The sequence below is a fragment of the Aethalodelphis obliquidens genome, unplaced genomic scaffold, assembly GCF_003676395.1.
Source record: "Aethalodelphis obliquidens isolate GAN/ISIS:26980383/991018 unplaced genomic scaffold, ASM367639v1 scaffold21, whole genome shotgun sequence".
Taxonomy (NCBI): domain Eukaryota; kingdom Metazoa; phylum Chordata; class Mammalia; order Artiodactyla; family Delphinidae; genus Aethalodelphis; species Aethalodelphis obliquidens.
Window position 1 is genome coordinate 6,597,455 of NW_020837965.1, and position 27,537 is coordinate 6,624,991.

At 37.2% G+C, this 27,537-nt stretch overlaps 1 protein-coding gene across 5 annotated transcripts in view; it reads right to left on the minus strand.

Annotated features, from left to right (window-relative positions):
• The window catches only part of CEP128 (centrosomal protein 128), a 438,638-nt gene extending 411,730 nt beyond the window's left edge, over positions 1 to 26,908 (minus strand). For 3 of the 5 annotated variants that reach the window (XM_027120215.1, XM_027120217.1, XM_027120218.1), the window contains exons 1-4: positions 26,751 to 26,892; positions 24,774 to 24,928; positions 6,555 to 6,716; positions 4,784 to 4,870 (exon numbers count right to left, since the gene is read on the minus strand). In XM_027120215.1, the coding sequence (XP_026976016.1) occupies positions 4,784 to 4,870; positions 6,555 to 6,701 (234 nt within the window). In that variant the 5' untranslated portion in view covers positions 6,702 to 6,716; positions 24,774 to 24,928; positions 26,751 to 26,892. Of the gene's footprint in view, positions 1 to 4,783; positions 4,871 to 6,554; positions 6,717 to 24,773; positions 24,929 to 26,750 lie in introns of all 5 variants that reach the window. The other 2 variants (XM_027120219.1, XM_027120216.1) reach the window with 2 other exon arrangements.
• Positions 26,909 to 27,537: the final 629 nt, after the last annotated feature.

A 27,537-nucleotide genomic window follows, 5' to 3' on the forward strand; every position in this document is an offset into this window, starting at 1 on the left:
AACCACAATTCGAAAAGACACATGTATCCCAGTGTTCACAGAAGCACTACCTACAATAGCCAGGTCATGGAAGCAACCTAAATGCCCATCGACAGACAAATGGATAAAGAAGTTGTGGTACATATATACAATGGAATATTACTCAGCCATAAAAAGGAACGAAATTGGGTCATTTGTTGAGACATGTATGGATCTAGAGACTGTCATACAGAGTGAAGTCAGTCAGAAAGAGAAAAACAAATATTGTATATTAATGCATATATGTGGAACGTAGAAAAATGGTACAGATGAACCAGTTTGCAGGGCAGAAATTGAGACCCCGATGTAGAGACAAACGTATGGACACCAAGGGAGGAAAGCCGTGGGGGTGTGGGGGTGGGGGTGTGATGAATTGGACGATTGGGATTGACATGTATACACTGATGTGTATAAAATTGATGACTAATAAGAACCTGCTGTATAAAAAAATAAATAAAATTCAAAACTTTTTTAAATAAATAAATAAAAATAATAGAAGTTCTTGTCTTCCCTAGAGCAGAATGGCTGATCCCATTTCCTAGGAAATGTCTTATATTTTAAAAGAGAAATGCTAATTTCAATTAGGCAATGGATATTTAACATGGAGAAATTTTTTTAACAGTTGAACACTGATTAAAATGGATTAACGAAAATTCAATATCCATTCACGATAAAAACTCTTACCAAAGTAGGTATAGGGGGAACATATCTCATAATAATGAAAGCTATTTATGACAAACCCACAGCCAACATAATACTCAACAGTGAAGAGCTGAAAGCCTTCCCACTAAGATCAGGAACACGACAAGGATGCCCTCTCACCACTCCTATTCAACATAGTATTGGAAGTCCTAGCCACAGCAGCCAGACAAGAAAAAGAAATAAAAGGTATCCAAATTGGAAGGGAAGAGGTAAAATTGTCATTATATGCAGATGACATGATACTATATACAGAAAACCCTAAAGACTCAACACAAAAACTACTAGAACTGATAAACGAATTCAGCAAGGTAGCAGGATACATGGTTAGCATACAGAAATCTGTTGCATTTCTTTGCACTCACAATGAAATATCAGAAAAGGCATGTAAACAAACAGTCCCTAACAATCCCTTTTAAAATTGCATCCAAAAACAAGAAAAAGTACTTAGGAATAAACCTGACCAAAGAGGTTTTGAAAGATTTTTATGCTGAGAACTATAAAACATTGATAAAAGAAACTGAAGATGACTCAAAGAAATGGAAAGATATCCCATGCTCTTAGATTGGAAGAATTAATATAGTTAAAATGGTAATACAGCCCAAAGCAATCTACAGATTTAATGCAAACCCCATCAAAATACCCATGACATTTTTCACAGAACTACAACAAATAATCCTAAAATTTATATGGAACCATAAAAGACACAGAATTGCCAAAGTATCCTGAGGAAAAAGAACAAAGGTTGAGGCATAACCCTCCCAAACTTCAGACAATACTACAAAAAGCTACAGTAATCCAAACAGCATGGTATTGGCACAAAAACAGACATATAGATCAATGGAACAGGATAGAGAGCTCAGAAATAAACCCACATACCGACGGTCAATTAATCTACAACAAAGGAGGCAAGAATACATGATGGAGAAAAGACAGTCTCTGCAGCAAGTGGTGTTGGGAAAGCTGGAAAGTCGCATGTAAATCAATGAAGTTAGAACACTCCCTCACACCATACACAAAAATAAACTCAAAATGGCTTAAAGACTTAAGACATGACACCATAAAACTCCCAGAAGAGAACGTAGGCAAAACATTCTCCAACATAAATCGTAGCAATGTTTTCTTAGGTCAGTCTCCCATGGCAATAGAAATAAAAGCAAAAAGAAACAAATGGGACCTAATCAAATTTATAAGCTTTTGCACAGCAAAGGAAACCATAAACAAAATGAAAAGACAACCTACGGAATGGGAGAAAATATTTGCAAACAATGCGACAAAGGATTAATTTCCAAAATAAACAAACAGCTCATACAACTCAATAACAACAAAAAAAAAAACTATCCAATCAAAAAATGGGCAGAACACCTAAATAGACATTTCTCCAAAGAAGACATACAGACGGTCAATAGGCATATGAAAAGTTGCTCAACATCACTAATTATTAGAGAGATGAAAATCAAAGCTGCAGTATCACCTCACACCAGTCAGAATGGCCATCATTAAAAAGTCTGCAAATAATAAATGCTAATGAGGGTGTGAAGAAAAAGGAACACTCCTACACTGTTGGTGGGAAAGTAAACTGGTGCAGCACTATGGAAAAAGGTATGGATGTTCCTTAAGAAACTAAAAATAGAATTGCCATAAGATCCAGCAATCCCACTCCTGGGCATATCCAGAAAAAACTCTAATTCAAAAAGATGCATGCACCCCAATGTTCACAGCAGCAGTATTTACAATAGCCAAGACATGGAAGCAACCTAAATGTCCATCAACAGATGAATGGATAAAGAAGATGTGGTATATACATATATACAATGGAATACTACTCAGCCATAAAAAATGAAATAATGCCATTTGCAGCAACATTGGATGAACCTAGAGATTATAATACTAAGTGAAGTAAGTCAGAAAGAGGAAGACAAATATCATACGATATCACTTATATGTGGAAACTAAAATATGATACAAATGAACTTATTTACAAAACAGACTCACAGACATAGAAAACTATGGTTAACAAAGGGGAAAGGGGGTAGGTGAGGGATAAATTAGGAATTTGAGATTAGCAGATACAAGCTATTATATATAAAGTAGATAAACAAGGTCCTACTCTATAGCACAGGGAACTATATTCAATATCCTATAATAAACCATAATGGAAAAGAATATTAAAATATATATGCATGTGTGTATAACTGAATCACTTTGCTGTACACCAGAAACTAACACATTGTAAATCAACTATACCTCAATAAAATAATAATTATAATAACAATAATTTGAAAATGGATTAGCCTGTTACAGGCTGTTGAAAAAAAATAGCAGGTTCTACATCAAGAGAACTTGCATGAGCTGGAGCACAGTCTCCAAAAGAAAGAAACAAACAAATCACTCTCCAGGGTCCCTCCCTAAACAGAACACACAATAATTAAAATTTTTAAAATAGAGGATAATACTATCATGTACTTAGAGGACTTAAAGAATACAAATAGAAAGATTCAGATAAATCACATGATAGTTGGCACATTACATACACTCATTTTTAGGTATGCCCATTTTACTGCTATATTTCGTAACAGTAAGTATTTTAATGCTAAGAAAGCAATTTTCACTGAGCAGCCCATCAGATTCACTTGTTGTGAGAAATACTCTTTCTGAGTTGCACATCTTCCCATAGATTACAGCAGGTGCCCCTCCAGGTTACTTACAGGTGGTAGGGTGGAAATCATTGCTCTATCGAGGGAGTGTAAATATAAGGCAATGAGTGACATCCCCCTCTGGCATGCTGGGAGCAGAAATCATTGAGAGGCAACTACTTTAATAGAACAAGAATTTGAGGAATCTAAGGGGAAGACTCTAGACCAGACAAGGAACAGCCTAAAGTAAAAGGAAAGAATCTTATTTTCCTGTGTCCTATTTTAAATGAGTGGCTTTCCAGTCTAGGTACTTACAACTCAGATGGGAAAGAAATACCTGTTGAGCTTATCTACTTCCCATGTATAAAACTACTCCCCCAGAGCTCAGCATTATTCAATTCTAGGCCTACCAATTCTAGGAGAACACACTCTGTGTTTTAAAAGCTTACCTGTACAGAAGTTTCACTTAATACATAGTTTTATTTCCCAATTGCTCAATTCAAGGGAAATTCGTCTAATATTCAACCTGACAAAGTAGGTTTTTCTCTGCTACTAGTTAATAATGTTTTTATTTTTTTACTAATAAATTAAAGAGCAAAGAATTAACTCCCATTATTAATAAGGTAGTTAAATCTAAACATTTCATGAGCTACCCAAATATATAAAATCTATAGCCCCATCTGCAAATATACCATAAATCATAAAAATTTGGTAGATACAAGAAAGTCCAAGTTTATTTTCTAAATGAAAGTAGTAAAAAAACCTTATGAGAGAAAATATGTTCCCTGTGCTCAAGCAATTAGCTTCCGATTAAAAGCAAATGATGACTATACTTCTGCTTTGTAAAAAGAAAATAACAAATAATCAATTAAACTTGGGGCTTATGTGACAACTCAGTACAGCACAGATATATATAAAACTATCATTATAGCACACATGTAATACTAATCTTATTAGAGTGTATAGTCATAATTAGAAACATGAAGGAATAAATTTCTTTGGTTTTCTAAGAGTTTACAGAGGATGAGTTAGCAAATTCCAAAAGAAGGAAATAAGAGACAGAATTAGCAAAATATTAATAAAAAAAATATTCATTTTAGGGAATTCCCTGGTGGTCCAGTGGTTAGGACTCCATGCTCTCACTGCCAAGGGCCCGGGGTTCAATCCCTAGTCAGGGAACTAAAATTGCACAAGCCATGTGGCACAGCCAAAAAAAAAAAAGTAAAGCTTTCAAATTCAATAGAATCTAATCTATATAGACTAGCTGGCAAGCCATCTGACAAGCTAAATTTAAACTATAAAATAATAAAGCAGTTGAAAAGCTAAAGCTATTCACAGTGGTTACGTCCTTTATCTCACATCCATACTCCTCAACTAAATTTCCAAAAAGGTGGGTAAGAGTAAATGCAAACATATGTAAACATTCTTACGTGTTCTATAGCCCCCGCCTGTCCATTACTATATTCTCGATACTGTCCAAGCATCTGGTCAACTTGCCGCAGGTTCCGACTAGTGTCCTAAAGAAAGAAAGTGGACTTTATTAATTGCTCCAAACAATGTTTTCCCCAATCAATCTTAGCGGCATATCAAACAGCTAGGTCACCCATTTGCAAAAGGTACAATTTATATAATAATTAAGTTGGGTAATATACTTCATAAATATCAAATAAATCTTATTAACAGCACTGACAGAGAAACTCAAATCCATCTGCAATTTACTTGTGTGAAATCTGAAGCACAAAATTTCAATCCTTATCCAAGGTTCCATAATAAGTTGGCAACAAAACCATATATTGGAAAAGAATCCTCATCGTCAATTTGTGCACCTCAACTAATTCAGACCCTCTTTATATAAGAGAAATCCTGAGAAAAATCTAGTCGATTGTGTTCATGACAAGCAAATCATTAGGATCAATGTTATTTCAGTTATTACTTTACCTCAAGGACTCCATTAAGAGAAAAGAAAACAAAGTATCCTTTAACTTTTAGCTATAAAATTTGTTTGTAATTACAGTAAAAATGGTTTCCACCTAAATATGCTAGGTTTCACCTGAGAGGTAAATGGAGGCATTTCTTTCAAAAATATATACTTACTAATATGTTTCAGTAGTGGGAAAGTACAAGAATTTGTACTGCAAGAATCCAATATTATGTTAATTTAAATAAGTTTAGAAAGAAAAAGGCTCCGGAGTTTTAAATCAAATTATGGTTTCTCCACCAGAAATTAGCCTCTTCTTATCTAAGCATACTAACCCAAAGCAATTGAAAGCCAAAATCCATGTTTATCCAGGCAAAACGGAAGTAAGAGATTAAAGGGTAGGAAAAAAAGTCTGAGTTTTCTTTTTGCCCTTCCTCCACCTCTTTTCCAAAGCCCTTTCCTATGGAGGGAATGTAAACTGCTGCCACTCAAACTTCCAAACACTGTCAAAAATTAGCCTCTAAATAAAAATGGCATCTCAGTATCATTCATCCATGAATAATTTACCTACCCAAAATATGAACAACTTCTCTAAAGGCAAATGTCCACAAGAAGGTAAACTATGGTAATAATTCCTATTGGTTTCACTCCCACAGTATTTTATTTGGAAATACTGCCTTATCCCAAAACATTTCCACAACCTATCATATATTTCAAATATATCTTTACTGACTGTGTTAGGCAGAATAATGCCCCCAAAGATGTCCAAGTCCTAATCCCTCGAACCTATGTATACGTTTCCTTATATGGCAAAAGGGATTTTGCAGCTATGATTAAGTTAAGGACCTTGAGATGAGGAGATTATCCTGGATTATTGGGTGGACTCAATCACAAGCATCCTTAAAAGTGGAAGAGGGAAGCAGAAGAGTAGTCAGAGTGATATGATGTAAGAAGTACTCAACCCACCCTTCCTGGCTTTGAAGAGGAAGGAAGAGGCTACAAAACAAGGAATGTGGGCAGCCTCTAGAAGCTGGAAAAGGAACAGATATTTCCCTAGGACCTCCAAAAAGGAATACAGCCCTACTGACATCCTGCTTTTAGTCCAATGAAACCAGGGTCAGATTCTGACCTACAGAACTGTAAGAAAATAAATTTCTGGGTTTTTTAGACATTAGTTTTGTGCAAATTTGTTACTGTGGCATAAAAAACTAATACACCGACTGAAACCATTTCTTAGCTCAACCTAGTTAAAATCTATTACATGCAACCATTGCTAAACTAACCTGTAAAGTACTTGTTATAGTGTTGACCTTCTCAGTGACATCCACAGTAGGTCGATTTCGAGTTTCCCTGCGTATTGAACTGGCAGCCCATCGACCCAATCGGTCATGAGAGCGGAAGTGGTCTGAATCGTTGGAGGATCCTGCCATTGAGGTGCAAAAATCCTTAAAAATAAATCCAGGTCAAGGTCAATCAAATGGTAAAGAGCACAGAAATAAGAGATTAATTTAACTATTTACTTTTTGATCTTTTAAAGTATTTATTACATTAGCCCTTTGCCACATCATAATTTCTAACACATAGCTTGAAAACACAAGTCATTTCCACATGTAATTCTCCCTCCTTTGTTTTTTCTGGTTTATGAGCAATTCCTCAGACATTTACAGCTCCAAATAATAATAATCACTTAGTTTTGTGCAATGCTCCTAAACTTTATAAGCTCTTTCACATACAGTATCTCACATAACTCTACCAACAACACTGTAAGGTATATGAGACACATAGATTGGTATCTCTACAATGAAGAAGAAAAAAAAACACAGATATTCTCTAAGGCTAAAACCTGCAGGTCTCAATATTAGTCTGATGTCCATTCTTTTTTCTTTAATTTATTTATTTTATATTTTTGGCTGCATTGGGTCTTTGTTGCTGCACACAGGCTTTCTCTAGTTGCAGCGAGCGGGACCTACTCTTTGTTGCGGTGTGCAGGCTTCTCATTGCGGTGGCTTCTCTTGTTGCAGAGCATGGGCTCTAGGTGCACAGGCTTCAGTAGCTGTGGTGCACAGGCTCAGTGGTTGTGGCTCACGGGCTGTAGAGCACAGGCTCAGTAGTTGTGGAGCGCAGGCTTAGTTGCTCCGCGGCATATAGGATCTTCCCCGACCATGGCTCGAACCCACGTCCCCTTCATAGGCAGGTGGATTCTTAACCACTGCACTGCCAGGGAAGCCCTAGTCTGATGTCCATTCTACTAAGCTATGAGAACATGTGCATCTTTAAACAAAAATACAACACACAGAGAATGACCTAAAATAAAAGAATTCCATTCACTGTACAGTGAACACTCTCATACACCTTAATTTAAAATATAGTAGAATTGAACAAATGCAGTAGTAGAGGTACAAACTCTACAATAACAAGTGTGTGAGAAGATGGAATCTTCAACATCTCCACCAAAACAGAAAGCCAAACATCCTGAATATAATGTCATCAGTAGAAAAGTCTCTAAATATGCTTTCCTCCCATCCTTACCTCGATTTTCAATCTAATGCAAAAGAAAACTATTTCATGCAAGACGATCTCAAAAGTTTCAGAATACCTTTTATAGAAATTGAAGAAATGAAATATATTTGTAACAAAGAAGCATCAGAGAAAATTCAATTATCAAAAGTGAAAGTTTGAGTATTCCAATAATTTCATTTTCTGCTTAATAGAAGGTTAACATAATCTTTATTTTAACATTAATTGTTATAATCTTCCTAAAATCTATATGGCCAGTTTTCTGGCCTTTGAAATACAGTATGATGAAACCTCTCTTTAATAATCAAGAATATTCTGAAATTTTTAGATCTTTATTCTGAATGCATCTGGGAAGTACATGACCATACATCTAAAGCCAAGATAAAGGGAATTTGCTAAATATGTATAGATTCTCGAGCATTTAATGAAAGTAGTCATGTTTTTAAAATATTAAATAAAATAAAACTAAATAAAAAGATAAGCAAGGAAGCTTGCTGTGAGTTTAGGTTTTTCAAAGTGAAATACAGTCTGTCCTTGTAGCACCAGGAAAAGAGTCAACGGAACATCCAACTTCTTCAAACTGGCTGAGACAGGGCTAGCAAACACCTGTCACACTCGAGCCTCTCCTCTGCCCAGGTCTCTCAACTTCCTTCCTCACCTCTCTTCTCTGGTTCTCGCCCCCTTCCCCTGTCTAGAAGTACAAAGGTACAGTGCCCACGATGTAGCTCTCTAACATCAAAAAACATGAACAAGAAACAGGCTGAAGCAACTGTTGGCTATGATTTTGGAGGATCACAACTGTTTAAATCCGAAAGAATAAACTTAAGAAGAAATCTTAAATGTAAAGTTCACCTTTATACTTAGGAAATCACGGTGTGTGTGTGTGTGTGTGTGTGTGTGTGTGTGTGTGTGTGTGTGTGTCTCTGCACACCTGTGCGCACTCATGTGAGCACACCCATAAATCTATGTATGCCACATGACCTAAAATCGTTTGCTCTATGTAAATGTACTTTCCAACATTTTCCATTAGTGAAAACAGGAAAAATCAACATTTTCTGAGAGCCTGCTACAACGCTAAGTACTATATAGATGCTCACACAATCCAACTTAATTCTCATAATAACTTATTAAAATGGGCAGTTAACCCCTAATCTATCGAGGATGCTGAGGGGGAGCTGTTAAGTAACAAGTCCAACACCATATAATGATTTTAAGTAGCAGACCAAGGATGCAGACCCAGGATTCAGCCAGGCTTCTCTACCTTCAGTATTCTTTTCATTCTACTTTGCTCTGCTGTCCCCTAAACACTACTTACGAACAATCTTAACAGTTAGTAAAAATCATTACAGGCAGCAGCAGGCCATGGTTCACATGTTGTCTACAGCCTCTTCAACCCCCTCTCATTTCATTTAAGCATAAAAATATCAAAATGAGGGAGGCTGGGAATCACGTAGCAATATGAAATCTGTATTAGGCACCAGGAAAAAAACTAAGTGACATATCTATGCTGCATATAATAAAGAGCCTTAAAAACAAATCAAATCATTGGCCTCAGAGTAAAGGGGTTTTTATTTCCTGTTCTTTCTACTTCTTGTATAATGGAAAATAATAATTATGCCTGGATCTGTCAAAGTTTTGTATCTAAAAGTATAATGAATATCATTTTAATAAGTCAAAATTCTGGAAACTAAATTGGAGTTAGGATACCACGCAGAATAAAAAGGTAACATTGGAAACCAGATGTTAACTATAATGGCTACTGGTGAGAGCAGGAAACAAGATAACCATCTATGAGACAACCTGATTTTTTTGAGTACCAAACTTTTAATAATAATCAGTTATCTACACACAACTTCAATGGATATAAATGCTGTATCAGACTCATCTAATGAGCAGACAGTCTGAGTTTCAATTTGACTACAAACAGTGATAACTGAAAATTTTATGGTTATTTTTTAAAATTTGAGAAAATATTTAAAATATAAAATAGTAGAGACTAATATAACAAGCATGCATCTACTACCTAGAATGTTATTATTATTCTTTTCTATTTCTGTCTTCTTTATTCTATTTCTATCACCTTATTTCCCTATTATTTTAAAGAATATATTCTTAATATTGTTATTTCCCATTCTGACACGTGTGCTTCTAATATTTTTAATAAAATATTTAGAACGCTATAAATAAAGTCTTAGTACCCTCTCACACTACCCTCCACCCAGTACTACTCCTGTCCCACCTCCCCTGGGATAACTACCAGAATGATTTTGTGTTTAACTTTCCACACCACACTTCTATACTTTTACCGCAGGTATATGTACCTTGCAGTCTTTCTTAATGGAAAACACATTATAATCAGTTGATAAATATTAACAAGTAAAGACATGGGATATATGAATTTAAAACAGAAAATCTTAGCAGCATTACACAAAATTAACAACAGCATTAACTAAATTATTTGTAATTGTCACATTAAAAAAGAAAAACCTCTCACCCCTATTAAGGATTACATACTTTTAATAAGAAAAAAATCACACTTTCCAGAATGAATTTCACTATTTCACACAAAAGTCTTCAGCTTTTAATTTCAATTACTTTGAGCAATAAAAGATTTTCAAACTCCTGCATCTGATGGAACTCCTGTAGAAATATCAAGATTTTAAGGTGAGATATATCTGAGAATTTTGCATGGTTTTTTTTAATAGCTTATGAAACATTCACTTTTATAGCATATGAAAGGACTTCAATTACGTGTCATAAGGGTTGAAGGACTTTAAAGACATTAAAGAATCTGATTATAATAAAAAATAGAAATTAGATTAGTATTTTACTGTTGATAAAAACTTAGCACTTTCTAAAACTATTACTGACAATTCAAAAGGTCAAACACGCCTCTCATAGGTAACAGAGAGAGCACCTGACCCTAAACGTCACAAAGCAGAAGGCAGATATGGTGGCAGAGGTCCAATCTTACCAAAAGATGCCAGTCAGCCAACACCTCCACTCCCCAGACATGGAGTTGATGGAGGAAAAGAGAAACAAATGAGAAAGGATTGGCCACTAGAGTTGGCCCATGAAGATAGTTCCCAAGAGCTCCTTAAGATAACTAAGAAGAGAAGCACAAAACAGTAAGCGCCAATTATACACTCTTCACTGACCATTAAGAATGTACTATTTCATACTACAAGTAAAAAATTAATTTTAAAAAAGTACTGTTTACCCTAATATCAGTGGCATTAATGAAAATAAGATTTTCAGGCCTCTGAAAATCTTCCCCCCAGTGAAATTGTGCCCAAAGTATTAGATTCATTCCATGTTGATAAAAGCATACTGAGCAGTAACATAAAAAAAAACAAATATGCATGGCCATGCAAAACTGTTCTATCTAAAACCTAAGAAATATAAATTATCAGTGAGATGCTTTTCTAGCCCATTAACTTGTTTTCCTTTAAATAATTATGTCTATGTTAGCCAGGTTGTAGGGGAAGGAACACTCCTAACCTCTCCTACTGGATACGTGTAAGTTGATATAAGTTGTCTGTTATGTCAGCAGTTTGTACATTTAACCTACCAACTACACTTCCAAAATTTCCCCTAACAAAATCATCTGAAATACATACAGAAATTTATATATAAGGATATTTACTGAGAAGTGATAATACAGGGAAAATAAAAACAACTTATATTTCAAATTATAAGAGAATGGTTAAAACACAGTACATACAGGTAGTAGAACAGTACACAGACATTAAAACCCTGTTTCTGGAGACATTAAACAGCAATGCAAGGGATAAAAGTATGAATCCCAATTTTGTAATAAACATTATATGATGTCTGTATGTGAATGCAAATTACCCATATACCAATTTAGAGGAGCAGGAAAGGACAATGACAAAAGGGGAAGAAAATAAAACTATACGTATTTACCATGTAGAGTTTACAGCCGATTTCTATTTTTTAAACATTCCTATCCTTCCTGAATTTTCTACAATGATTGACTAATCAGAAAGAAAAATATATAGTTAAAAGAAAGAAAAACAAATATAAAGATCCCCTTCAGAGATAGCAGGTTAATAACAAGTTGACAACCTGGAAAATGTGTTTAAATAAAAGCTATACATTCAGAACCCCCTTTTTCCTAGCAGCTGTTTCCTTTTCCTTCCTGGCAACTTACCTGACCATTCTTCCTAGTCTCCTAACATCTATCTAGGTAGGGTCATGTCACCAGTTCTCACCAATGAGCTAAAGAATTAGGATTTCAATGACAATCTCTAATGTTTCATACTGAAGAGTACTGGCTGGCCAAAGAAACCATTTATCATGAGTTTGTGAGCTAAAAGAATGATTTTTTTTTTAATTATGTATGATTCTTTCTTTGCAATTTTGTTGAACGACAGTCATTAGATTCAAAAAATGATTCTCTTAAACATCCTAAATACTGGAATGAACTTAAAAATTGAAGGACTATGTGAAAATATATTAATGTGTACTGGCATGGCTTATGCAATCAAATTCTGCTTTGGAAAACAAATTTAAAGTGGTTCATGAATGATATTTAATCATTACTACAATTTGAATTCCAAAGAAGAATTATTAAAACTAGTAGAAAAACACCTAGTATGCTCAAGAAAAATCTTCATCATTATTTTTAAAGAGTTAAAAGAAAAAAGTTCAGTTGAATTAGAAATGCATTCTTATTACCATAAGAAATTTCAGCATGATGTTTGTTGACAAAAGAAAAGAATTGCTAAATTTGAAGAATGATTAAAGAACTCTTAAAGAACAATTTAAAGAAACTGAATCACCTAAATCCTGGTTAAATGTGAGAAAGGCATTTCCTTTAACTGGAGGAAAAGCAGTAAATACTCTCTGCAGCTTACTACCACCTACTGGTACAACAAAATTTACCATTGATGGGAAAGCAGTACTATTTACATTGTCTGCTTTTCAGATGCTGAGCTTCTTCCAAGACTCTGGAGAGGACTAAGATGGGTGACCTTGGGTGAAAGTCTCCAGAGACTTAGAGAAAGCTCTGGGTCTGAAAACAGATGGTACAATTCTTAGAATAGTTTATTTAGCTGCTCCCAACACATCAGTATTTAAAGGCATAAATATTGTTGTTTCTGCCTTAATGAACCTTATAACGAAGACATACGGCCACCAGAGCAAGTAATGAACCCTTCATCAATTCTCTCCCACTGAGGATCTATCCATCAAAAACAAATGCCCATATGCAAACCTGAACACTGCAAGAGAAGAAAACTGCATTCAGCCCTGTAATTTCAACCCTTTAATAAGAGAACTTGCAGTGAGTCTTTACAAACTTTCAAGTCCACCTCCTTTTTTATTTGACCTAAAGAGCCATCAGATTGTCTTCATTATAATGATGCACATTTGTATGTATGAGAGCTGTAATTTATTGATTCTCAAGCCTCTTTTCCTCAGAGCCAGTTTAAAACAATTAGGATTTGCAAGCTGGTCCATAAAAGATAAGCAACCAGCATCAGGGGTGATGTGTCACAAAGGCTGACTAGTGCATGTTAAAGAGGTGATTGCCTCTGTGGCCTCCAAGTGCCTTAAACGTCCCTGTCCAAGGCAGCTGTCCTCAAAGAACATATTCAAGGTAATGATGCTGATATTTAAAGGAGGTCAGGGGAGCTAGGGAGTGTATTTTAAGCCTAATCACTAACCAAGTTCAAAATTTTTAATACATTTCTCACTGTTTCAATAGCTGTAGGACGTGTGATTGCCTCATCCTTCAAGAGAAAAAGTTAACAAACCAGCAGAGATTACCATGTACAAACAATTATCACCTGTATCTGTCTTCTTTATGTCAGTCCTCCTCTGTAACTTAATCTCCTCAAACCCTTTTGGTAAATTCATATAAGATCAAAGTTAGATTGGAAGAATCAATACTGTCAAAATGACTGCACTACCCAAGGCAATCTACAGATTCAATACAATCCCTATCAAATTACCAATGGCATTTTTCACAGAACTAGAACAAAAAATTTTTTAATTTATATGGAGACACAAAAGACCCCAAATAACCAAAGCTATCCTGAGAAAGAAAAATGGAGCTGGAGGAATCCAACTCCCTGGCTTCAGACAATACTATAAAGCTACAGTAATCAAAACAGTATGGTACCGGCACAAAAACAGAAATACAAATCAATGGAACAGGACAGAAAGTCCAGAAATAAACTCACACACCAATGGTCAATTAATCTACAACAAAGGAGGCAAGAATATACAATGGAGGAAAGACATTCTCTTCAATAAGTGGTGCTGGGAAAACTAGACAGCTACACATAAAAGAATGAAATTAGAACATTCTCTAACACCATACAAAAAAATAAACTCAAAATGGATCAAAGACCTAAATGTAAGGCTGGACACTATAGAACTCTTAGAGGAAAACATAGGCAGAACACTCTTTGACATAAATCGCAGCAATATCTTTTTTGATCGACATCCTAGAGCAGGGGTCCCCAACCCCCAGACAGTCCATGGCCTGTTAGGAACCAGGCCACACAGCAGGAGGTGAGCGTCGGGTGAGTGAGCAAAGCTTCGTCTGTATTTACGGCCACTCCCCATCGCTCACATTACCGCCTGGGCTCCGCCTCCTGTCAGATCAGCAGCAGCATTAGATTCTCATAGGAGCGTGAACCCTACTGTGAACTGCGCATGTGTGCGATCTAGATTGCACACTCCTTATGAAAATCTAATGCCTGATGATCTGAGGTGGAGCTGAGGCAGTGATGCTAGCACTGGGGAACAGCTGCAAATACAGATTATCATTAGCAGAGAGGTTTGACTGCATGGAGACCATAACAAATCAATTGTTTGCAGACTCATATCAAAACCCTATCAGTGAGTGGCAAGTGAATACAAGCTCAGGGCTCCCACTGATTCTGCATTATGGTGAGTTGTATAATTATTTCATTATATATTACAATGTAATAATAATAGAAATAAAGTGCAAATTAATGTAATGAGCTTGAATCATCCTGAAACCATCCCCCCTGCCCTGGTCCATAGAAAAATTGTCTTCCGTGAAACCGGTCCCTGGTGCCAAAAAGGTTGGGACTGCTGTCCTAGGGTAATGAAAATAAGAACAAAAATAGACAAATGGGGCCTAATTAAACTTAAAAGCATCTACACAGCAAAAGAAAGCATAAACAAAATGAAAAGACAGCCCACAGAATAGGAGAAAATATTTTCAAACAAAAAGACCAACAAGGGGTTAATCTCCAAAATATACAAATGGCTCATGCAGCTCTATGTCAAAAAAACAAACAACCCAATTAAAAAATGGGCAGAAGATCTAAATAGACATTTCTCCAAAGAAGACATACAGAGGGCCAAAAAGCACACAAAAAGATGCTCAACATCACTAATTATCAGAGAAATGCAAATCAAAATGACAATTAGGTATCACCTCACACAGGTCAGGATGGGTATCATCAAAAAGTCTACAAACAACAAATGCTGGAGACGATGTGGAGAAAAGGGGACCCTCTTGCACTGTTGGTGGGAATGTAAATTGGCACAACTGCTATGGAGAACAGTATGGAGGTTCCTTAAAAAACTAAAAATAGAACTACCTATGATCAAGCAATCCCATTTCTGGGCATATCCAAAGAAACCCATAATCCGAAAGAATACATGCATCCCAATGTTCACTGCAGCACTATTTACAAAAGCCAAGACATGGAAGCAACTGAAATGTCCATCACCAGAGGAATGGATAAAGAAGATGTGGTACATATATACAATGGAATTTTACTCGGCCATAAAAAAGAATGAAATAATGCCATTTTCAGCAATGTGGATGGACCTAGAGATTATCATACTAGGTGAAGTAAGTCAGACAGAGAAAGACAAATATATGATATCACTCATATGTGGCATCAAATTTTTTAAAAAAAGATACAAATGACCTTATTTACAAAACAGAAACAGACTTATAGATATTGAAAACAAACTTATGGTTACCAAAGGGGAAACATGGCAGGGAGGGATAAGTCAGGAGCTTGAGATGAACACACACACACACACACACACACACACACACACACACACACACACAACTATATATAAGACAGATAACCAACAAGGACCTACTGTATAGCACAGGGAACTTGACTCAATATTCTGTGATAACCTATATGAGAATCTAAAAAAGAATGAATATATGTATATGTATAACTGGCTCACTTTGCTGTACACCGGAAACTAACACAACATTGTAAATCAACTATACTCCAGTAAAACTAAAATTGAAAATAGAATATTTAAGAGTAACTGGGATTGGGAGAGCTTTTTTAGAGAAAAGTGGTCAGGACAGGGGTCTCATAATCAGAGAACTTAATGATGAGAAGGAACCAGTCACACGGACATCTGGGGGGAACTGAATTCTAGACAGGCGGAAGAGCAAATGCAGAGCACATGAAGTAGGAAGGAGTTTGGCAGGTTTGAGAAACAGCAAAAGGCAGGAGCACAGAGAGCAAGGAGTAAGGTGGCATGGGATGAAGTCTGAGAAGCAGGCTAGGGACAGCACATGGAGAGCTTCAAGGCTGAGAGAAGTGTGGATTTTGTTCCAGTCCTCATGTAAGTTCTACGAGGGGAGGCATTTACTCTACGTATTCACTGTTGACACCACAAGGCCCAGAACTCTAACACACCTGGCACTCGGAGGAGATCCGCTGGACTGAGAGTGAATCAAGAACACCAAACGTCAAGTCATCAACTGCCCACAACCCAAGGCCAGCTGCATGTGGCGGGGACATTTTCCAAGGTGACAGAGTGGTTGAGATCTCATGCCAAATCTTTAGCTTAAGACTGCTTGGGCTACTCAACAGCATCTATTACCACCTATACGAGGACGCATAAGAGGGAGCTAATTATAATGTGTCTTGCCCTGCTACTGAATAATTAAATGTTTTATTGTAATGTTACAATTTGAATTTATTATCTTTTGTTGGGGAATAAAATTAAACATAATGAGGACTGCTAGTCTCCTCACAAAAAAAGATCCAAGTCAACTGTCCAGTCCAGTAGCTAGTTCTCAGTTAAGCCAGGAGATAATATAAGCCACAGGAACAGAATCAAAGAGGTACAACAGATTCATGCATTCGTCATTTACTGAATCGTCACTACATCAAAAATGAAAGATGAAAGTAAGTAAGTCACAGTCCATGATGGGAGAGAAAGACTTGTAAAAGTTCTATATATGGTGAACTAAGTAACAGGACAAAATGCCAGGGGAGTCAGGTTAGGATCTTTCCACCCATCTGGAAGGATGAGAAGAAGTTTGACAGATGGATGAGACAAAGAAACGAGATTCAGTTAAAAACCATCTGTCTCAGAGGAACTAGAGAAGAGACAAATAAGCAGAGCTCTCCCATCCTTCCACCAGGGCATGGCTATAAAACTATCTCCGGATATTCCTAAATATCCCCTGGGCAGGAATGGGTGGGTGAGTGGGTGAGTAAAATCATTCCCAGTTGAGATCTGATTTACAGAATTAAGTATATATGTATACTAACATACATATACTATATTCCAAATACACTAGATTTGATTTTTTATTGTATGTTCCACTTATTCCTGTTGTTGCCATCCATTTCCTCTCTTCGTCTCTCCTCCTTCCTCCCTCCCTCCCTTCCTCTATCTCTCTCACACACACATACCTCTACTCCATGGATGATGCCAGGAGGACTCAGCCCCCGGGCTCCATTTTGCTCCCCTTGCTGGAGTTAAGAGGGCAGAGTCACATGGACCAGGACCCATCAAGCAGGGGGCAGGGGCATTTCTGGAAAAGGCTATGTGGCATACAAAATGACTGTTTACTCAGACATGGAGATAAAACTAGTAGCTGCTTGATTATATATCTGCCAGTTGTTAAAAATTAGTGCAGTTTTAAAAGAAAATAAAGTTACTTAACAACTCTTTCCCTGTCTCACAGATATTTTAGACTCTTACACCTACACATACTTCTAAAATAAATGAGGCAGTTTAAAAAATTAAATTAAAACATGTCAAGATAAAAAACAATAAACAAAAGCCCAAGAGAAAAAAAAAAACAAATGGATGCTAACAAACAGAAGATGGATTTCTTACTTGTAGTTAAGCCCTAGAATTGTACTCTCTCTATTTGCTGACAGATAAAAAATAAATACAAACTACACTATTCCCGAAACAGCAGACAATAATGCAGCCCTCTAGGGGTGCAGCCAACCCCTAATAATTGTCCAAACTGTTCCAGATTGGGCAAGAGATCAGCCTGGGCAAAGACAGAGCTAGGATCCCCGAGTTTCTAACACCATTCTGTTTAAATCAGAGGATGAAAAGTGGAGAACTATAGACCAAATCCAGCCAACCAATATGTATTTTTAAATAACACTCATTGTGTTACCTTAAAACCTTAATTTGAAAACAAAGAGACTTCACATAAAAAATCTAATTTCCAGTTTTTCTAGAAAATCCAAAGATCTGGCAACACTGGGGATGAATTCTCCCATGGCGACACAGACGTAAATAGTGGCTGCCCTGGAGTTTGTCATGTACCTTCCTCTTGCCCTTTGCCCTTTGCAGTCCCCACTGGGCCTGCTTCAGCAGTGTGTTACCCAATTAGCAGTTGAGTTTGTAACCCTATTTTGGATAAAGAACCAAGACAAAGGAAGTTTATCAGCCTCATTCTCCAGTTAAAAATGAGCAATTCAGCTGTGAAGAATTAATCAATGTTAAATGCTCGAAAGATAATGCTTTCCTCTACAGACCAGAAGGGAAATATTGAGTAATACAGCTTCGATATTAGCCATGCCTATACACTGTAAAACCAGAACAAGATACAAGCATTGAGCATAAGGACTTGATTTTCAGCAAACTACTTAGAATGTTTTCACACTATTGTATATAGAAGAAATTAAATGCAGAACAGTGTTGTACCTTGCATAATCTGGCTCCAATTCTTCACCCCTCCCAAGATGCACTGCCCTCCCACCATAGGTAGAGTTACCCCCTGTCTCTGAGCTCAGCTATTTGACCTACTTTGGCCAATTGGATTTTCGCTGACATGGCACAAGCAGATGCTTGAAATGGGATTACGCACTGGAACCTACTCCCCCACAACTCTTCCATCACCATGAGGACATGCCCACGCTATCCCACTGGAAGGTGTGGGAAACGTGGTTGCCCCAGTGGCTTCCAGCTTGGATCAGCAGACCAGACAGCTGAGCTCAAACAAATGAGTCTAGCCAAGATAAGCAGACAAAGTGTACTGTTGTATACCGGCAAGGTTTTATTTATTATGCAGTAAAGGCCAACTGATATATATAGGTTACTAGTAAGTCATTTGATTTGGTTCAGAAGATGGTTAATTTCCTGACGTTTCCTCTCGAGCCTGCTCTCCTTGAGAAAACAGGTTGGTTTCAGCCTCTTCTAACCGTAGAAGCAAAAAAGGACAGGTTCATACTAGGATGCACAAAATAAGCATTAACAATTGATATAACAAGTGACAGGCCACCAATTTTTGAGAAAGTAATCATAAATATCAGTTGGAGCTATTTATTTGTTCCCTGTAACGTTAAGGTTTTCAAAAGAAACATACGGGCTTCCCTGGTGGTGCAGTGGTCGAGAGTCCGCCTGCCGATGCAGGGGACACGGGTTTGTGCCCCGGTCTGGGAAGATCCCACATACCGCAGAGCGGCTGGGCCCGTGAGCCATGGCCACTGAACCTGCGCGTCAGGAGCCTGTGCTCCACAATGGGAGAGGCCACAACAGTGAGAGGCCCGCATACTGCAAAAAAAAAAAAAAAAAGAAAAGAAACATACTATTTCTTAAGTGTATTATAAAGCTTATTTGTTTTCTTCCTATTAGTTTTTCAAGTAGAAACAGAAACTCCTCTTGACTTTCCTAGTGAACAAAACAACATTAAAAATTTTAAGAAAGGGAAATATTTCTTATTGCTATTTATACCTTAAATTTGCATATTACTTTATAGCTTACAAAGAATTTTCATTAGCATTTTCTCTTTTGATCTCCACCTGAATCCTATAAAGTTGGTATAATTACAACCCTTTACTTTTGTTGCTAAAGGAAAACAAAGTTTTAAGTAAAATACTTATCCATGATTGCTTTGATAAAGTTACAACAACAGAACTGGAACCTAGATCTTGTGTCTCTAAGCCAGTGCCTTTCCACAGCATTCTTAGATGCAAAAGAACTGTGTAAATTCCAAATACATTGTCCAATCACTGAAATGTCTGGGGGTTCTTTTGTCCTTCCCTACCATATTTCTTATGATCCATTCCCCCCACTATACACACACAACCAATGCATTTAAGGCCAAACTATTCCATATGTACCCATTTACTCAGAACTAAAGGTTTATATAATGAATACAGTATAAGATAATAAAGTATTAATACTATGTAAATCTGCTATACATCCAATTTTCTACAGCTATTTTAAGATGAGTTTTAAATAATCCTGTCTCGTATTAGGAATATTTACAACCTCTTTCAAGCCGAAAAGCATTCCCTTTTTTTTTTTCCAGAAATCATATCCTAAAGCCTTAAACTTAAAAAAAAAAAGTATTATGAATATTTTTCCTCCACTCTTTCTCAAATCCCATATTTCTTTCTTCCCCCACTCTTCTTTTACTTTATATCTTTAGATCTCCCTTTAACTCTTCTATAATAATGAACTGGAACACTTTTTTACTGTACTCACAAATATGATTACTCAAGAGTTTGGTATTTTTTATTCTTAATTTTTAAAGTGGGTAAAAAGAATGATGTATATATTCTTTCCAAGATATAACAAAAACTTCTAATTTTTTTTAAAAGGTGATTGGCATACTTTGTACCATGAACTGTTTCCTTTAATATTTTTAAATGTATACATAAAAATTTTAAAGATATAGAATTAGAAAGGAATCCAACTATAATAAAATACAGCTCAATATCATATAAAACCAGTTACATTGAAACACTGAATTACTGCAAGTACATGGATGTAAACTCCACTTAAGAACCTCAATTTTAAAAACTTTCAAAAAACGAAAGTTGAAATAATAATGCTGAATAGCTAATGCTCTAACATTACAGCTTGCTCTATGACAATAAGCCTACAAAGTACCATTGTCATCATGATATGTAGAGAAGAGGCTTAAAGAAGCTAGGTGAGGTACCCAAGGTTACACAGCTTCCAACAGCAGAGCCGAGTCGTGAGCCTTTCTTCAAGGCCCAGATTCCTAACCATGTATGTATCCCTTCTCATTACCACCAGCGCCATTCATAATTCAGGACTTTTCTTAACTCATTACTAGCCACTATAATGGTTTCTCTGAGTCTTTTTCTGTCCATTCCAACCTTCACTGACACTCCACTGCCCATGTGATTGAGTCTAGGTTCTTGAATCAGGAATTCAAGACCCTAATCAAGCCACCCTTCTCTTAACGAAAGAATCATAGAAAATATAAGGCCTACATTTAGCTATTACACCAGCTATTCTCCTACCACTTCCATCCCTCACTAATGCCATTAGGTCTGACTGAAATGCCGTCTGCTGTCGACCATTGCCACCTATATAAATTCCACCCATCTTTCCAGGTAAAGGTCAAATAATACAATCTCAGCGAAGCCTTCCATCTCCAGCCAGAAGTGATCTTTTCTCTGTCTGCATACTTATAGTTCTCTACTTATAGCAAGACAATAATTAAACATGTCCATAGTATGTAATTATTCCTGCCACAGAATCTTTTTCAATTTCTCAAATATGTTATGCTCATCTCACCATTATACCTATGCTGGATTCACCACCTAGAACATTCTTTTCACTCCTTTTCCTTTGGCTAACTCTTACTTGTCCTTCAAGTCTCAGTTCAGAGGAAACTTCCTCTAGAAAGCCTTCCTTCACTGCCCCCACCTTAACCCTGGGCCAAGAGCCCACCTTGGACACCAACTCCTCACAGCCCAGACATAGCTAACTGGCTGTTTACTTGTCTGTCTCCCTTCTAGTCTCTAAATCTCATCATAGACTCCATTTACTTTGTTCATGGCTGTATTTCAACACCGACCATAGCGCCTGGTGTGTAGCTGGAATATTTTTTAATGAATTTACAATTAACTTCTCCTTATTACACTGTCTGATTAATCCAGAGACAAATTTCAAAGTACAGGACTTTGCAATTGGTGATTCTAATTAAATAATTGTTGGATGAAATAATTTTTGCAGTAAATAGCCTAGATTAATTATCTTAAGTCCTCAGACAATATGGATTGAACTGCAAAACGGTATAAATATGAATACTTGATATGTCTTTAGAGTAAACAAGGATAATCATTTCAAATTCATTTGAATGTGTTAAAACTTATAACTGAATCAAACCTAGGTCTGCTTGAATTATTGCAAATCACTTTCTCATTGCTATTTGCAGCTACTACATTCATCAATTATTATTTATTGGTACTATAAAGCTCTACACACTCCAAATTACCTAGGCTCTTTACTATCTGTGTCCATTCTCAGTACTGTTTTAATGTACCAATTACCACTCATAAGCTAACCCGTTTTTGCCATTTTAAAGCCTTCACTCTCCCGCCATCGAGCTTTTTCCTTCTTCCTACAATCTATAAAATTATCTCTTCTTTTTTTAATTTAACTTTTTTTAAATAAATTTATGTATTTATTTTCAGCTGCATTGGGTCTTTGTTGCTGCACGCGGGCTTTCTCTAGTTGCGGCGAGTGGGGGCTACCTCTTCCTTGCAGTGCGCAGCCTTCTCATTGCGGTGGTGGAGCACGGGCTCTAGGCACGTGGGCTTCAGTATTTGCAGCACACGGGCTCAGTCGTTTTGGCTCGCAGGCTCTAGAACACAGGCTCAGTAATTGTGGCGCACGGACTTAGTTGCTCCGCGGCATGCAGGATCTTCCCGGACTAGGACTCGAACCTGTGTCCCCTGCATTGGCAGGCCGATTCTTAACCACTGTGCCACCAGGGAAGTCCCTCTTTCTTTTTAAATAATCAGAGTTCACTTCTTCCAAGAAGTCTGTCTTCACTAAAAGCCTAGTTCAGGCTTAGCCTTAATTCACCTATTCATTCATCTATGAGCTCATTCATTCATGAGTACCTGTTTCATGGCAAACACTGTTCATAAAGTAGATTTTAAATGTTCATCAGCTAAATGGATTCATGTAACCACAAATACTCCCATCTCCCAAACAATCCAAGTACCAGTATTGTACAGATATATATCAAGGGTTATATGAATTTCAGGGAGGTGCTAAATATCTGATAAAGACCTGATAAGCCTCTTAGCATCATTCATAATTATTAATAAGACACCAGAAACAAGGTTGAAGAACTAAAGTAAAAACTCAGAAAAATATTTGGATTATATGAAAACCAAAGAATTTATCATCTCTTTAAAAAAATAGAAAAAAGAACATTCCAGTAGTAAAAGGTCCACAGGATAAACAGGCAATTCACAGAATACATGTAATATATTCTATTTCACTAATTAAAGAATTACAAATTAAAGTAATGATATTCCTTTTTATCTGTTTTGTACCTGTGAAAAAAAGTTCTCACCACCAAGGGCACACCTTGCTGTAAGAATATTAACTAGGATAGCTTTTCTAAAGAACAATCTGGCAAGTAAAAATAAGTAATATGCACATGTTTTGACCCAGAGATTCTACTTCTATAACTATATCCCTAAGAAAAACAAAAGGAGATGTATGTATAAGATGTATGTATACCCTTAGATGTAGATGTCGGTAAAAGAGCTTCATGGCAGAATTATTTATAGTAGTAAAAAAAAAAAACCACAAATCCACTGATAAGGGATACATTAAATGTATCTAGTCATTTGGGATACTATGTAGCAGTTAAAAGAGACAAGGTAAAATTTTATATGTACATTATTACAAGAAAGAAAAACACTACAGAATAGTAGGAATATATTGAAACATTTCATATTAGAATCAACCCAGTGACATTATTACATGGATTACAGTGAATCTACTCTAGGTTATTTATATATTACTCCCAAATGTGTTAAGACTGCAGTTGAAAATTTCTGGACTAAATTATCCTAACAGGCCCCTCCAGCTCTAATATTCTTTCATTCTAAGAACCTTTTACACATTTATCTTAAACAAAGTGTTATTACAAGACCCCAATCGGTCTTCCCTACATGTTTAAGTGCCCTTTATCTAAATGAAACGTGAAAATGCTAAAGTGTCCCGAATTTTAAATCTATGATGCAAAACCTGAGTTAATACTATCCTCTTGATTATCAATGACAATTTATGTTGCATACATACACTTATAGAAATCACAGATACAGTTACCGCTTACCTCAATAATAACATAAAGACCATTATATTGATATCTTGAAAAAAAAACTAAGAAAGATAATAGAAGCCTTTGAATATTTAAAGAGATGAATAACAAGAAACGTGGCTTATATGGTACACAATATAAAAATACTAACCGCAAATCAAACCCTATTAGAGGGCAATCAGAGACCACAATGTGGCCTCTGTGTAGTGGGCAGGACTGGGATTTACAGTCAGAAGACCTGGGGATGAAGACCACTCTTTTGGCTGCAGAATCCAAGCAAACCAAATAACCTATCTGAGCCTCAATTGCCTCATTTCTAAAATAAACAGAAGGATAATAAATGTATTATATACAACATGTAAAAGGTACCTATACAGGGCCTGAGACAAAATAGGTTCTCAAATACTTGTCTAATAGAAGCAGGTGCATTATTATTGCTTTTATTAAGGTATCTAGTTCGTTCCTCTGAATTTTTGTAACACTGCATGTACAACCATCCTATTTAATTGTGATACTGCATGTTAGAAAGGGGTTTCTTGCTCCTTACAAGCCTATTTGTTGCCATATTCTTTTCCACTATAAATATGCAAAAATATGTTATCTCATAAACTCAGAGAGGAAGCATACTTACAAAGCACACCCCCAAAACTCTGTGTTGCTGTCCTCTGAGCTCAGTGCTCTTCTTAGGCACGTAAGTCTGCCTCCTATCATTTCTTCATGAGGTTCAGGGCAAAAGGCCTAGTCAAATGGATGATCTTGGTTGCCCCTACACTTTCCCCAAACCACCTACAGATAAATGAAACAAGGAGTAAAACACACCCACAACCTTAATTTTTTTTAAACAATTCAAGATAAAAATAAGCTCATCCTATGTACAGTTTGTGTACACAGCAGAGAATATATCACAACAAGTCAGAGAACAGAGAAAATGTTCCTTGGATCATGCAAAAGACCCACTGAAGTCACAGGAATTCTTCACACCCAAGTGCCCAGCCAGCATACTCCTCACTGGTGACTTCCGCCCATACCTGGTCATGCCTTGGGCAGGCTAGAGCATGTCGCAGTGTGAACTGTAGCCCAAGTCTAGCCAAAGATACTATCCCTAAGCATGTCTCAGTGGGTAAACTAAGGCAGGTAACGAAATTAATATGTTACTTCTGAATTTAATGGCCTGACTGTATTTCCAAGCCAGTAAATGAACTACATGCTAGCACTCCTAAAGGAAATATTTTATAAACTGCCCAGCTCTTCCTACACTTACTATTGCAATTAAATAAGTAAAAGTAAAATGCCTTTGGTTTTAAGAGCTGTGTACAGAAATACTCTCAGTTCTTTGTGATGCCTTTCAAAGTAGTAAGAATCCATTGAAAATTATCCACAGAACTGCTGGTTGTCCACAGAAAAAACATATCTGAGAATACATCTATCAACCACTCCAAGAAAAAAGGTATTTCTTAATCAAAACATACAGTCAAGAGAGTTCAAGTTGACCCAGAGGTCATGCAATGGCAGAGAGGACACAGGGATGATGCATGCTTAACTCTTTTAACAAAGCAGCTACTACCTTCATTCTGTGAGTCACAGACACCCCCAAATTTCTCTGTGCCAACATGAAACTACCAAAATTTTAATCTTCTATCTGTGCTGTCCAATACAATAGTCACTAGCCATATGCGGCTAATGTGCTATAAATGTAAACTAGATGCAATACTTAGCACCTTTTTTTAAAGTTTTTTAGGATGTAAAATATCTCAAGTTTCACACTGACTACAGGTGGAAATGAAAACATTTTGGATCTACTGTGCCAAACCAATTACTTAAAGAAATTCCACCAGCTTTTTACTTGTTTAGTGTGTGTGAGTACTAGAAAATTTCACCTTGCAGTGTGGCTCACACTATGTTTCTATTAGCACAGCTCTGTATAGTTAATAAAAATAAATTACTAATATTGAGCACTCCCAATGGCCCAGGCCCTGTGTTAGATAGATACTCTACGTAACACTTGGCACAAGGATACAAAGCGGTTTTACAAGATGTCCGCGGCGGTGACTGAGCTTCATCAAACCGACAAAGGATGCAGCTGGAATTCAATGTCAGGTGTTTCTACGAAATAACTCAAATACGGGGCTGTTCAACAGCTGACACTGGGGCAACTCCCATGTTGGCATAGGAAAGACAAGTCATTGATACAGCGTTCCCAAGGGTAGCAAATTTTTGTGACTCTAAAACATGTACAAAACGTCCAACTATATCCCCGGCCAGGCAAGTACACGCCAGAATGAGGCCAAACTCCTTGACAGCTCAAGCTTCACAGCTCCTAGTGGCAGGACAAGCCGCTCTCAAAAAGAGAACGAAGTTCAAACTCCCTGCATGACTTGACCAGGACCTGACTGTGGACACCCACGCCGAGGGAGGGGGTCGTCGGGGTGCCAGGCACGCCGTCTCCCCCAACTTTAGCACACACACCACCCATCCCCGGCCTTACCCCAGATCTCCGGGCGGCTTTGGCGTCCCCACCCCTGGGACGAGGGGAAGCGGGACCTAAAACGTCTATGACAGGATAGGGAAGTGGTAAAGAAAGAGCGAGGGGACGGTGGGGCGCACGTACCTGAGACAGAAGAGGACCCCAGGTCCTTAATGCCGGATCATTGCCGAGGCCCCACCCGGCTCCCGCGGCCACCAGTGACCCAGAAGGTGTAACTGACTGGACGCAGCGACGCAACCGACTCTGCTCTCCCCAGACTCGCAGCTATGGCAACTTGAACTAGCCGCCCAGCCGCGGCAAGTGTACAGTGCCCCGCTGCTACCACTTGGTCCTCTGGGGGTTGTAGTCCGTCTCATGCTCAAAAGCAAGGAGTTACTAGGGGAGTGCGGCCACAAAAGAAACTGCATTTCCCAGGATGCCATACGACTGGCCTTGGGGTGACTTTTCCGGAAGAAGCCGAATTAGCTGGCACCTGAGTCCCTCGGCCGCGCCCTCTTGCCCTGTTCTTTATTTTTTAAAGGGCCAGTAACTCCTATAAGCGACAAACACCAGATAATGAGCCGAGAGCTGCTTTAGCCCTGACTCTAGCATAATCAGAAGTGTCTAAAATATTTACTTTGTAAAAAATAACAAAAAAATCAAAGTAGCTGCAATATTAACACAAACTATGTTTCTTTTACTCCTTGGGGAACAGGGAAGTGTAACTTCCAGCACTGAAATGTAAAAATCCCCTTAATACGAGGACCCAATGTCTTTTTCATTTCTTTTTCTTTTTTAATTTAATTTTATTTATTTATTTTTATACAGCTGGTTCTTATCAGTTATCTATTCTATACATATTAGTGTATATATGTCAATCCCAATGTCTTTTTCTAAAGGCTCACAAATTCTTGGAACTGGAAGCGAACAG